Source organism: Manihot esculenta, chromosome 3 (assembly GCF_001659605.2).
Source record: "Manihot esculenta cultivar AM560-2 chromosome 3, M.esculenta_v8, whole genome shotgun sequence".
NCBI lineage: Eukaryota > Viridiplantae > Streptophyta > Magnoliopsida > Malpighiales > Euphorbiaceae > Manihot > Manihot esculenta.
Window position 1 is genome coordinate 833313 of NC_035163.2, and position 14557 is coordinate 847869.

Consider the following 14557-nt stretch of genomic DNA (forward strand, 5'->3'; position numbering starts at 1 on the left):
ACATCCCATTCCTTTTTGAATTGACAACTGCATCTTAGATTTAGATCCTCTCTATATTTTAATAATTTAGAAAATTTACATTGCTTACTGATTTTAGGTTATTTTAATATCACTTTTAAATATGCACAAGCTTTTCTGATAAAATTGAAAGACAAACATATATTCTGCCTTTTAAATTTACTTTTAATTTTACAAACTCGTAAATAAAGCAGTATTTCCTTTTCCATGCCAGAAAATAAACAATTTCCACAGCGCAGCGGCCCCTGGTTTCAAGAGAGGGTTTGTGATTCTGATTTCAATTTTGATTCTTAAAAATGATTAAAATCCAGCTCACAAACTCGTTTAAACATAGAAAAGAGAATGTGGATTAGTTTAAATCAAAGATTTAAAATAATATTATTTGAACTTTTATCCGGAATAATACTGTAATTAGAAGGCCAGAACAGCGAATTCAAGTAGACGACATTGCTCACAGCATGATCATTAAACTGTGACATTATCTATAAAAGCAGCACCTATTTAACATAAACTAACCCAATGTATTCTACTTTCGCTCCCAAACGACATAAAAATTTCCATCTACAAACAGCAGTAGAAGGAAAAACTACCCCTACGACCACTACAACTACTACTAAGAACACTGTTCGACATGGCCACACCCTAGCAATTATGTCAAAGATGACACCAACTACACAAACAGTGGCTTCCTGTGTTAATGTGGCGCTCACACATCCAAGCTGCTGCTAAAGGCCCTAAGGTTCATAATCATATGCCCAGAAACGACTCCGCTTTGCTCCAGTAAGTAGCACTTATGATAGACCCGTAAATTTAAACTCTTCGCCGCTTTTTCCCGCTCTTCGCCTCACTTCCCTGTCCTTTGGATGCGGTTACAGATTTCCCCTTTGTGCTTTCTTGTGCCTTTTCTGAATCGGATGAGTTCTCCTTGTCCTCGACGTTTTTCACCTTTGATGAACCAGATTTCAACTTTCCAGTACCATTAACACTAGATTTGCCACCACTCCTTGGGGATTTCCCCTTGGCATTAGAGCTAACCTTTGGGGTCTCTTGCTTGGATCTACCAGTCTTTGTGGCTTCTTGCTTGGACTTGGAGGTGTTAGGTGTCCTCATCCCATCGTCCTTGAACTTGCCAGTCTTGGTTGTTGTGATGTCATCATTTTTTGATTTGCTGGCTGTTTTTGAAGTAACCTCAGCAGATTTACTTCCACTTTTATTGGTATTATCCTTAGTCTTGCCAACATTATCATCCTCCTGCTTTTTAACAATTTTTGAATCATCCGTTGATTTGCCATCTGTTTTACCCACTTCCTTCGATCTTCGTCCAGATTTTGTTGCTGCACTCTTGGTTTTGCTAGAGGAACCTCCCCCAGCCCTTCCGATTAAGTATACACAGCTATCAGAAATCCATGTCCAAAAACAGACACAATTTCAGAACCAACAAAAAAAAATACTCACCTCAATGGAGAAGCATCCACCTTTCCTTGCTTAGTAGACTGATCAGGATTTGTTTTCAGTTTCTTCTTTGGGGGGGGCCTAGTTATAATCATCAGTCAAGTAAATGCTAATAGTACTCCAATATCAATTCAAAGCAGGGAGCACGACAAGTGTGAGATTTGGACTTGCAGATATGATTTTAATATACAATTTTAATATACACTTGTAACACGAGCCAACTAGAAACTCTGTGAACTAGCTATTTCCTCCAAGTTACATGCCCACAGGTAAAAGACAAAGAATTATAAAGAAAAAAGCATTAGTAAACAATACACACACACCTTTCAGATGGAACATCTGGACTTTGGGGATCAGTTGATTCTCCCTGTCAAAAAAATGAAATGTCAGCCAAAATCTCAAAAAGTCAGTAGAGTGCCAGTCAGGTAGGTAATCACTCACCTCATCGGGTGCAGACTCATCTTCAATAATTTCCCACTTTTCCCTCTTAAGATTTAATATTTCTGTATCACCATCGTCGTAGGCAACCTACACAAGTGAATATAAAGAGTCAGTTGTGTCTATGTGTGCATGCAAGTGTTTGCACATATGTTCGACTCCATTATGGGATAGATGTGAATCATGCATGCATATACAAATGAAAGATGGTGCTTTTCGTACATACAAAAATAAGCACACAATTGGAATTAACTGTTAGCTAAATATGTGTATGCATGGCATACGAAACAGAAAGAATACTTTCAGAAAGAATACAAAGCCCAAATAAAGCAGGAAAAAAATAGAACCCGTTTAAGAACAAAATGGAGATCAGTCTTTTCACCTCATGCTTCTTTTTAACAGCATCATAAGAACTTATCACACCTTCATAAAATCTGCAAAAAAATATAATGAACACAAGGATAATGAACATAAGGAATATAGCAACTTGTTTCATGAGGATAGAAATAGCAGGCAGCTAGAAAGGACCATGAGAAACAAATATTACTAAAAGAACTATAGCAAACTGCAGAAAGACCTTTGAGCCTTGCTCAATCCTGTAAAGGATGAGATGCAGTCACAATACATCTTTGCTGCATAATTTACTGACCTTCGTACACGGGGAAAAAAGGCGGGGGGGGGGGGGGAGAGATAACAGGGAAATTGGTGTAACGTGGTAAGCATATTAATAAACTTAAGTGCAAGCTCACTTGTGGGACAGCCCCGACTGGAAATTTATATTTGGCACAAGAAACAAAATTATTTGCAAGGACTTGATCTTACCACATAAGAAAACTAGTTAAAAAAAAATCTGGTAAGAACACGCAGTAAAAAATCATCATTCCCTACTAACACCATAGGTATCAAGATGAAACATCAGAGGCGCCATGCCAGGACTAAAGATAATGGAGTAAAATTTAACTTCTACATCAAAACATGGGCATAAAACCAACATATTGGCTGCTCCAAGACAAATTGAAACCAACATCAAGTCTGAAGAGATTAAACTCTTCCAAACTCAAAACAAAAATACCACACTTGCATACACATCCACATTAACATACATGCATTCACAAAGAGTCAATAATCAGCTCTAGCAATGACTAGTGGAACAAGATTGGAAAGAAAAAAAAAAAGGTCAATACTCACGTGCGATCTTTTGGCCACCAAACTTTAACTCTCAAACCAACCAGGCTAGCATCATATTCTCTAGTCCCGGATGCCTGACAAAACAATTGCTTAAATGAGAAATTCACTAGGAAAATCCAAGAGATTTCAAGCCAAGCCAAAAAAGTACCATTTAAACGTTAATTAAGACTAATTAAGACTGTCTTATGAACAGAGAGCATTAAGAAACTAAACAAAAGAAAAAGTTGCAAACATGAAACTCGTGTCCAATATTTCCTGAGACAAAAATAAAAATAGATGTCTTGCATCAGATTAAACAGTAAATGACAGGTTGTTATTTATTCATTTATTTTGGTGTTTGGGGGAGATCTTGGATGTTCACCCAAAGTGGTAATTTAGCCCATATTACCACATGAAGCACAACAGCATGCAGCAGGAGGCAAATTTCTAGAGAGCAACATAAGGCAGTGGCATCACCATTCCTGACTCAGCTATGCTAGAATATATGCAACCCTCACTAATAAGTGATCCACAAAAATCTAACAAGCCACAAAATCACAGGAGTTTAGGTTTTATAGATGCACACCTTTTCATTGCCCGATGCATGCTTCCTCTTGCTGTCAACCTTAGGCATCTCCTCCAATTGATGCTCATGTTTTGCTAGTTTTGCAGCCAACTTTGGCGAAGAGACCTTTTCCTATTTAAAAAAAAAAATCAGAATAGCAACAATAACTACCAATAACTACAATTGACTTCTTAATTGATGGTTCAGCAAAAAAAAAATTTAGATGCAACTGCATCTAAGAAAAACTGCAACGCATAATTGAAGGCAAACAAGAGAGGTTTTTTTTTTTTGGGGGGGGTGGGGGGGGGGAGGGACCTTGTCATCATCTTTAGTTGAACTTCGGGTCACATTCTTTTCTGGAATAGATTTTCCACGGCTGCGATGTTTCTTATCCTCAGTTTGATTTAAAGAGGATTCATCACCATCGTTACTGGTTGCATCCACCATCTTTGATGACTGCTTCAGTGGTTTTGCCTCTGATTCACTTACAGTGCCACTTTCCTTCTTGGATGCATCTGTCACGATTGATGACTTTTCCTCATTGGAAACCTTAGCAGGTGCCTTTCTTGCTGATCGTTTATTTGGTTTTGCTTCAGTGTCACTAATTCCTTCAGATGCCTTTTTGAGGACAGCATCAGAAGATGGTTCAGAATCTTTGGTAAAACTCTCTTTCTTCTTTGATTGCGCAGCCTTCTTGGGAAGACTTTCATCTAGAAGGCCTCCGCTTCCAGATGGAGAAGCAACAGTCATGGACTCAACCTCTAGAGCCTTGGGAGAGGAAGGCTGACTACTGCCAGCCTCTTTTTTATTTTCAGAAGACACAGTTGCCTCAACAGATGGTTCCTCACAAGGTGAACCAGGAACATTCTTGCTGTGTGTTCCATCATCCAATATTTTCTCAGCTTCCTTTTCAGCTCCGATATGAGAACTCTCAGATGGTTCTGTCAACTTTACCGATGTATTAAGTTTCCTCCCTCTCTTTCTGATTGCTCGTTCTGGCTTGCTTTCCTCGTTAGCTGGCTTGCTTTCCTCATTTGCTGGCTTCTCAGTATCCAAAATATTAGTCTCAACATTGCATGACATGTCAATGCTTTTCAACTGATCAGCATGATTACCATCATCTTGCTTCTTTAAGGAACCTAAATCTGCCAAGGAGTCTTCACCAGTCTGCACAACACCATTGCTCACAACTGATTTTGGGGAATTTTCATTTACAGGATCAGCTTGTTTAGGTGAACCAGCTTCAGCTGCTAACTCTTTATCAGTCTGGATGTAGATATAAATTAGAAAATAAATGTAAATAAATAATTTAAAAAAGGACAAGTAAAAATATCATGCCTGGCCAGCCTCATCCAATGATTCCCCAGCTGGATTGCCTTCTTCAACCTGCAGAAAGTTAACAAAGCTAAGCTGCCAGAACAATTGGAATTGAGCTGCATGATGCAGAGTTAGGCCAGTAAATAAGAGCCTACATAAACCATGTATACTTCAGCAAACTCTTCCAATAACATGGATGTAAATCAGAAAATAAATGTAAATAAACAATTTAAAAAGGACAAGTAAAAATATCATGCCTGGGCAGCCTCATTCAATGATTCCCCAGCTGGATTGCTTTCTTCAACCTGCAGAAAGTTAACAAAGCTAAGTTGCCAGAACAATTGGAATTGAGCTGTGTGACGCTGAGTTAGGCCAGTAAATAAGAGCCTACATAAACAATGTATACTTCAGCAAACACTTTCAATAACATGTAATCCATAATAAACTGTATAAGATACCTTGTACAACTACTAAGAAAACAAATATGATTATAAATAAAACAAACTTCGTAATCTAATCCCCAGAGAGTATTGTGGCCAAAGCTTTGCTAAGAGTTGCACGCTTGAGAAACAGGACCTCTGCCACCAGACCACAAACTAGGAATAAAGCAAATAAGACAAACAAATAGGACATCTTTTCAAATGTATAAGTTCTATAAATGATTACTTTAAAATAGCAAACATTATTATCTACCAAGATTTCATAGACCCATAATCAGTTGTGTCAAATAAATATTTCCTGTCACTAAATTGGCAAAATAACAAATCAGAAATAATGCAAAAAATATTCAACAGCTTTCATCAATCAACTTATACAAAGAAAACAAAATCATACAGCTTGGCATATCAAGTAATGTATAATTTACTTACTATTAGTAAAAAACATCACAAGTTCACAACATGATACTCTATATTTTCCATTAAATAAAATCACAACATCACAACATCATGCAATAAAATGTTATCTTCAGAAGGACGTTTACTTGATTTTCATCAGCAGCATGGGCATCATTTTGAACTTCATCAGTAGCATGGACATCAGTTTGCTCCACAGTACCAGAAATCTCTTGGCATATAGAGAAAACTATTTCATTGTACTCATCTAAAGAAATACCCAAAGATTTCACAGCATGTTGCAAGTATGGCTTAACCTTTGTAGCACAATTTTCAAGTACTTTCTCTCCCAATTTACGAGCAACAGGGAGAACTTCCTGTAAAACAGTGAATGCGAATAGCAAATTCATTAATAACTAAATTTTAAAAAATAATAATAATAAAAAAGAGACAAGTAAACAAAGAAATGGTGTTGACCTCATTGCCCCTTTTCACACTAGCTAAAAGAGGAGAAAGTAGTTCTGGAGAGATATCTTCACTTTCTTCTAAGACGAGGGTCATAATGGTCTCCATGGATGAAAAGATATTCTCTGGATGATCATCCCTGGGAGAAAAAAAGAATTGAGCACTTGATGCATAATGTTTTACAACACCCGAGTGCAATGAACTGTCATTTAAAAATAGTACCGAACATCAACATAGCAGAAATGTGCTTATGAAACTATGCTACATTAAACAAAGGGAACCAACTTTAATCAAGCAGATGTAGATCCTTGTTTTTCTCCTTTAAACAGGTAATGTTATTGTTCTCCCAAGTTCATCCAGCATACCTCCAATTGGGGCAATGCACCATATTGAGCACAAACTTCTTCCACAAATACAGTATGAAACAGTAACTAACATGATTTATCAATTTGAGACATACTTCATATAACTAACTCAAGAATCCAGACTCCAGACCTTCCACCTCACCAATCAAATGTATATAATGGAAACATAAACATATTAACATGCATCCAAAAGCATGAAGAATTCTAGCCTAGGGGTGAGAAAAGCGTCAGTTCAATCCCAAAAAAAAAAAAAAGCCAAAGAACCAAACTGATATATTTCAATGACTTCGATTCAAACTATTTCATTCCTGCAATTTTACCCAAATAGGGAAAAAAAATTGATATCCACACCCATTCTGATTCAACGCAATGCACACAGAAATTGAAATCAATACCATATACAAAATTATTACATCAATTAAAAAAAGTTACAAATTGAAAAGAATGCAATGAGAAATACCTATATACAAAATCACCCACAAGATTTTGTATTCAACACCATGTATGTACAAAATCACCATAAGATTTTATATTCAAACCCAATATGAAAGAAACGAGTTGAGATTTGGCCACAAAATCAATCACCCACAAGAGTTCAGAGTTGCAGAGTTGACCACAAGACATTCAACTACTGATGCGGACCGTACAACAGCAAGAAAGATGCCATTGAAGTTGTTTCTTGAATGTTTGGTAAGTATGGGGCTTTAGAAGAAGGTTTGGAGGAGTTTAGCTATATAGAATAAGTAAATAAAGAAAATGACATTGATAGGAAGAATGATGATGAAGAAGAAGAAGGGGAATTAATTCACAGGTAGAAGAAGAAGTTGCACACATGAAGGGGAAAAAGGGAAGAAAACTTCCTTAGTGGCATCTACTTTAGAGAAATAAGGGAGGCTAGGGTTTCAAGGGGAATAAGATTAATTTATATTACGGTTTCAAGGGTGAGGAGCTGAGGCTGACTTTAATTAAGAGTTAAAGAAGTTATAATAATAAAAAAAAAGAATAACAAAAGGCAAGTCAACCTTCATAAATTTCATTGTGAACGTGAATTGCTTATATTACAAAAGTGGCGCACTGGGTGGTTAGCTCAGACAGTTATGAAGGATCCACTTTAACCATTAAGTTGCAACTGGCTTACAGATGAAGACATCTTTTAAATTATATTTATTCAGTTTGACAACCAAACCAATTAAAAAATTTCAAAAAATTAAAATTGCATTGAACTGAATTATTTAATAAACCAAACCAACTTCTACTTCAGTTCACTTTGCTCAGTTTTATCCGAATTATTCTCCCCATTTCTCATCAAGCACTAAGAATCAGGTTACTTAGATCATGACGTCAAACACGGATGAAAAGTAAAAGACATTAACGTAATTGTCCTTGTGAAAATGACAGTATTTTAAGGATAAAATTCAGAGTCCGCAAAGATAAAAAAAACCAATGTGATAGCAAAAGTATATGACAAAATATCACCAAATGAAGTGATTATTTCGCTAAAGATATTTAGTTCATACCTTATAGCATTAAGGAAATGCTGGAACATCTCAATTATCAAAGCATCACACTCAAGATCCAACATCACCACACATGACCTAATTTTTGCAACAGTTTCAAGAATTGAAGTCCTTCTATTATATGATCGACTAGACTGATCAGCTAGATTTTCAAATGATGATACGATCAGCTGAAAAACATCCTGCATACACATGAAATAAAGATAGAAAAACATAAATCAGATGATTCAAAACAACCACAAGAGCAGATAAACCTTAAATTTATGGAAGTTTTAAGATGTCAAAACCACAACTCCAAGATACCTTCATCTGATCATCATCATAAGGTGCATCTGGAGCAGTTATTCTGGTTATCTCACTAATGCAAGATGCAACTGCTACTTTAACATCAACATCCGAATGCCTAAAAAGTTGTTCAGCAACCAGTGCTGTCAGAGATGGGGCAAGTGCACTTTGCATTGATTTTGTAGGAGACTGCTCCACCTTTGCTAAACAATTCTCGACTTGCTACAATTACCCAAAAGGAAAGAAAGCAAAGGATAAGCAAATGCAGCTGCTGCTTGAAACAAGTACATTTAGACACAACAGCATGCACAATAAATTCTGCTCCATAGACACTAGCTTAATGATAATCATAATTATTAAAGGCTCAAAGCTCACTAAAGCACAAAGCAGTCTGGATGCAGCAGGCATGCATGAATAAAATAAGGCACAAAAAATAAAAAAGCAATTTTAGATAACCAAGAAAAAGAGGACCTAAATAACATCATGTCATTTCTTTTCTTTAGAATAAGGCATATAATCTGAAATAAATTACTTAAATAGCATAGATCGCAATAATATAATAAATGACTCGCATTGCATTACCAGTCGTATTTGATAAGGACAATTTCAGATAAACTAGAAATAATGGATTAAAACAACGTACAAAGAGAGAGACTAAAAGTGACAAGTTATCACTAGCGATGCCAAGTCCAAAAACTTCTTAGTCATTAATATTGGATTCTGGTAGATCGCAAATCTCAAGTCATAGAAGCTTTTTTTGTCAACGGAAATACTAGTCGATGTTGGAAATAAGGTATGCCTACTTGGAGCCTTGCACCTAGAGCAAGGCACACACAAAGTCACTTAAGGCATTAGGGATGGAGCCTAGTGAGCTTTGCGAATAAGGTGCACCTTCAATAACTATGACCATAGTGAATGTTAACATTATCAAACCAAAATCTCAGCTGAAAGTCTGAAAACGATTTAGAAGGCACGTAAGTACATTATTCCAAAAATATGCAAATGAAGCAACATTATTTGGCAAGTAATACAAAATTCTGTAGTAAAAATCAACAGTTTTATGTTTCTATATCTAAAAAGTGCTCAAAAACATGCATATTGACATCCATAAAAAATGGATCTTCTGGATTTTCCATCGCCTTCATAACCGATATGGCAAGGAAAGAAAGACCACTCTAGCAGAACAACACCAAAGAAGTACATACCACATTTTGGACATAAAGCTTCCACGAGAGAAGATGGTGTGGGAGGCAATTGATAAAACAAGTCGAGCTATACCCAAGGATTAGTTCTTTCACATCATTAGACTCAGAATGATGCAGGTAGTCATGTTCATTGTACATATAGAAAATTCATTGATAAAATAACTAACCAAATGTTGTCTCATAAGGATATAATATGAAGGGGGAAAATGAAAGGGGAAAAAAGGCTAATCTAATTCCACACGAAAGGGAAATAGACACACACATACAAAATGATATATAAACGACGGATATTACTGCTTTAAGATTCAAAGGGCTACATATGGAAACAAGAAATGCTCAATTAATATAATCACCCTGTTTAGAGAGAGAGAAATTAATATAAAAACCGGCACCAATGATACTCTCTCCAGAATATCCTTCCGGACAAATATAAAGGTACGATCTTAAAACGCTTTCTTCTCTTTCTCCATTTGCAGCTTCACTTACCATACATAATATTAAATGAAGTTCTAGTTATCAACCAACACTCGAGTTTTGAATGATCATGTTTCCCATTAAGAAACTATAATATTAATAGCAAATTGCACGGGATAGTTATCTATGCTTTGTTTAGGTTTCTTCTTCAATCACATGATTCACTAAGATCTCCAGAAGTTACTGATATGGGCTTGTTTTTAATGCCAAATCCAATTTACACTCCATTATGGGGAAAGAACCGCTCATAACCACATTTACAAAATAAGGGCGAACTTATAGACATGCTCCTTATTTAATGCATATGCAAGATATAGTATACGTGAAAAATATAAGATAGGAACTGGCTTGCTTTTAATCTTCTCCATTAGAACAACTTCATAGTTTCATGGGTTCCCTTTCCTTCATGTCTACTGCATAACACAGTTTTCCCTTCAAAAAGTTATAAACGTTAATCTCTGAGCAGTAAACTGGTGAATTATTCAGTTCCCCTCCCCATAACATAATTCCCACCAATTCAAGAAACATCAGTAACAGTAATTTTTTATACGACACCTGTAGTAGTATTCTATACGTGTTATATAGCATCGTTAAACCCAATAGTCCAAATACACGAATATCAAAGAGAAACAAGAAAAAGGAAAAAGGAAAATAGTATAGACAAAAAAATACAAAACACAAATCCCTTTAAGAACGAAATCTTCAAGCATCCTGATGCAAAAGCTGTAGCTCATAAAAAAGAATGAATAATACCCCAGTAATTACGTTCAAACAGCAAAATAAAAGAATAGAATAACCCTGTTATACAAAAAAAAAATTAGGGCTTACGTTGAGAAGAGGAAGAAGTTCATCAACCGAAGAAGGAGGGTTAACAAGCTTAGTTCCAGCTTCCATAAGCTGTTGCTCAAGCTCTTTATCCGAAGACGCCATTGTCACTGTCATTTGTATGTAAATATAAAAAGAAAATAACTTATATTATCTACAGATCCTCGGAAATCTGAGACTCAGGCTTGAATCTCACACCATTGAAACCCTAGAAACCCACCTGAAAAAGAAGGAATCGAAGAAGGCAAAAACAAAAGATTTGGATAGCGAGATTTGGGGATTTAAGAGGGAGATAGAGAGTGTGTTTTAGGGTTTTTTTTTTCTTTTTCAATTAGAGGGGGGAGAGAGAGAGAGAGAGAGAGAGAGAGAGAGAGAGGAGAATAGAAGGGAAGGGAAGGGGAGAGTCTGAAGTGATGAGTTCGTTCGTAAAAGTTTGAAGAGAAATTTTAAAAGAAGCGTAAGGATTTATTATTTTATTATATGGAAAGTTATTTCTTTAAGGTAATTTTCTTTTGAAAAATCTTTATTTGGAGCAGGTAAAATGGGTTACAGTTTAATAATACATGCATGCATTTTAATAGAAATTATCGAATTTCCACGTTATATATTATACAAATTAAATTAATAATTATTTAATTTTATAACTTACGTTATTAAAGTTGAATAGGTTTTTTTTTTTATTGGATATTTTACAATCTCATTTAAAAATATAATTATTATTAATTATTTCAGTTCAATTAATTTAAAGTAAATTTAATAAATAATTTGATTGTTCATAATTATTTTATTTGTTAATTTTTGATATTTTTATTAGTAATAAATACTTTTCCTTTTTTAATTATTTCATTATCAAAATAAATTATTTATATCACTCAAATAAAACTATAAATTTATTAAATATTTTAAAAAATAAATCTAAAATAGTTATTTACCTACCTGTAATGTATAATTTATTTTAAAAAATACCATTGATTTTTTCAAAATATTTACAATATTATGAAATCTTGTAAAAAATAACTAAAATATAAAAAATTAAAACACATTATATATATTTATTTGAACAGGGACGGAGCTAGTGGCCAAGGGGCATTGATCTCCTGAAAAATTACAAATTATTTAGAAATATTTATATGTAGTAAAAAAAATTACTTTTGGTTTCTATGTATTTAAAAAATTTATTAATTAATTTTTATTTCAAAATTATTCAATTAAAATATTTTTATTTTATAAAATTAAATTTTTTTATTTTTTATTAAATAAATTTTCAATATTATTTAATTCATTTAATTTTAATTTTTTATTTTATTTTATTCTACTTATTTTCTATTTTTCTAATTTAAAAAATTTAGTTTTTATTTTTAAAATTTCATCTTCAATAGGTTCATTCATTGCGTAATTTAAGTCGGAATTATTTCACTTAATTAATTTCTAATCTATTTATATAATTAAATTATTTATTAAATTATTTAAGTTTAGAGAAATAAATTTTAAATTTTTATAAATAAATTTTAAATTTTTATAAATAAATGTGTTTTATAATTAATTTTTTATTAATTAATGAAATTCATTGACTATTTAAATTTAAAAAAATAATTTAATTTTAAAAATATAAATGTAATGAGTAATAGATTACATAATTTGAACTTAAAAATACTTAAATATAAATCAAGTATTATATTTTATAAATTGTAGGTTAGATTATTTAAATTTTAAAAAATAAAATAAAAATATTGTTCCTATAACCAATGCGTTAAATAATTTAATTTAAAAAATAAAATTTATAATATTTATTATGTTACTTTAACGATATTATCTTTTATGGATTTACATGTTATATTTATAATAAAAAAAATTATATCATAAATATTATTAAAAGTTATTTTCATAATATAACGATAAATAAACTATTCATCGGTTCATTATTAATTTATATTGAAAGAAAATATATTTATAAATATTAAAAAACAAAATTGTTATTAGAATATTTTATAGATAAATTATAATTTAATTATAATAATTTATTATTTTTTATAAATATTTTGAATAGATATTATAAAAAATGAGTTGTTCGGTGTGTATAAACAATAATTCTGACGCTCAAATTAATAAATAAATAAGATAGGCGAATGTAATAAATTATTTTGAATTTAGAATGAGTTTATAATAATACTACTTTGATCTCGTTCATATTATATTTTATACCGTAATGGGATTGAGTTAGTTATCAAATTTTCTAAAAATTTGATTAGTAGATAAGATATTTCACATTCATAGACGTAACGAAAATTTATTAGATTGTATTGTGCTAATGGTAACTTTCCATGAATACTTATTATATTTTAAAGAGAGCGAGTTTTGATAAAATATGAAATGTTACAATATTATGATATTCTCTTTTATGGGTGAAACTAGCACTAAACAGTTTTAGGTTTTAATTGATTTGATTTTTAATTAAATTGATGCAGTTTAATTAATTAAAAAATTAGGCATCGATACAATTCAATTTTTTTGAGAAAATAAAAAAAAAATTGATCCGATGTTACAAGAAACTATATCATTTTGACACTTTGTTATATTTCCCATTTCCCTAATCTTAAGCCTTATCCTCTTCGGTTTTCAGATTATCCATCAATAGAGACTCTATAGTATGATCTCTTTTTTTTCTTTTTCTTTCTATTTATTTGTTCTTACCCTGTTATTATTTTCTTTTTATCTTTTTTTTTTTGCAAATACAACATCATCTCTTCTCGAAAATCTCTTACTGTTATTATTTTTTTATTTTTTTTTGCAAATATAACGTCATCCCTTCTCGAAGATCTCTTTATTATTCTAATGGTAGACTTATCACAACTTTGACTTCAAGTTCCATATCGTTGTCGTTGATGCTGGATCATTGATCCAGGTGTGGAGTTATGTCAAAACCACAAAATGTTGCTGCAATCACCTCCTTGTCCTTTTCTTCTTCTGCATGCTTCATTTTGTCAATTTGGGTACTGAAGTATAAAATATTTGTTGATAGAATCTGTTGAATTTTTTCTCAATACTATATGGATGGTAGATTGATTAGATTTGTTAGGATCATATTATTTTAATTTGAGATTTTTATTAATTAAATTTAAAATTATTGATTTATTTATGACTGAAATTTATATTTATAGCCATATTAGAAATTTGTAATTTGGATATCGAAAATCTTTAGAAATTAGATCAGAGATTCTCATGATTTGAGTTAGGAAATCTCTGAAAATTTTATATCGAATCAAATGGTTGCTGAATTAGAGATTTGATTCTGAATCTGAATTTAAAATTAGACCGAACCGAATCGATTCAGTTTTATTCAATTTCTCTCTATTTCGATTAGATTTTAGTTGATATTTTTTATAAGTTTGATTCAAAATTAAACCGACTGAATGCCTAAATGAAATTTTTGTAATCCTGTGTGAGTTAAACTCTTGCCACATGTACTCGTACTCATAAAGCACTCTTAACTTATTTTAGGTGATTATCGCATCAATTATTATTATTATTATTCGTAATGATTTAAATTATTAATTATTTATATATAAATATAATAAATATAGTATTTTAAAGTTATAATTAATACTAAATATACCTTTTAGACAATAATCTA

At 32.4% G+C, this 14557-nt stretch overlaps 1 protein-coding gene across 5 annotated transcripts; it reads right to left on the reverse strand.

Moving 5' to 3' along the window:
* Positions 1–447: 447 nt before the first annotated feature.
* LOC110610911 (altered inheritance of mitochondria protein 21) lies at positions 448–11343 on the reverse strand. 5 transcript variants are annotated; one of them, XM_043954740.1, is made up of 16 exons: positions 11147–11342; positions 10930–11036; positions 8441–8644; positions 8138–8319; positions 6268–6457; positions 5940–6167; positions 5215–5262; positions 4979–5026; positions 3956–4906; positions 3662–3772; positions 3097–3170; positions 2291–2342; positions 1912–1998; positions 1794–1837; positions 1474–1551; positions 448–1390 (listed from the first exon to the last, which is right to left on the reverse strand). In XM_043954740.1, the coding sequence occupies exons 2-16, from the start codon at positions 11029–11031 to the stop codon at positions 829–831; spliced, it is 2961 nt and encodes a 986-aa protein (XP_043810675.1). In that variant the 5' UTR covers positions 11032–11036; positions 11147–11342; the 3' UTR covers positions 448–828. The 5 variants fall into 5 exon arrangements, with proteins under 5 accessions (XP_043810675.1, XP_043810674.1, XP_043810677.1 ...); XM_043954739.1 differs by having other exon boundaries at positions 3662–3766; positions 10930–11343; XM_043954742.1 differs by having other exon boundaries at positions 6268–6394; positions 10930–11341.
* Between the last annotated feature and the right edge of the window lie 3214 nt (positions 11344–14557).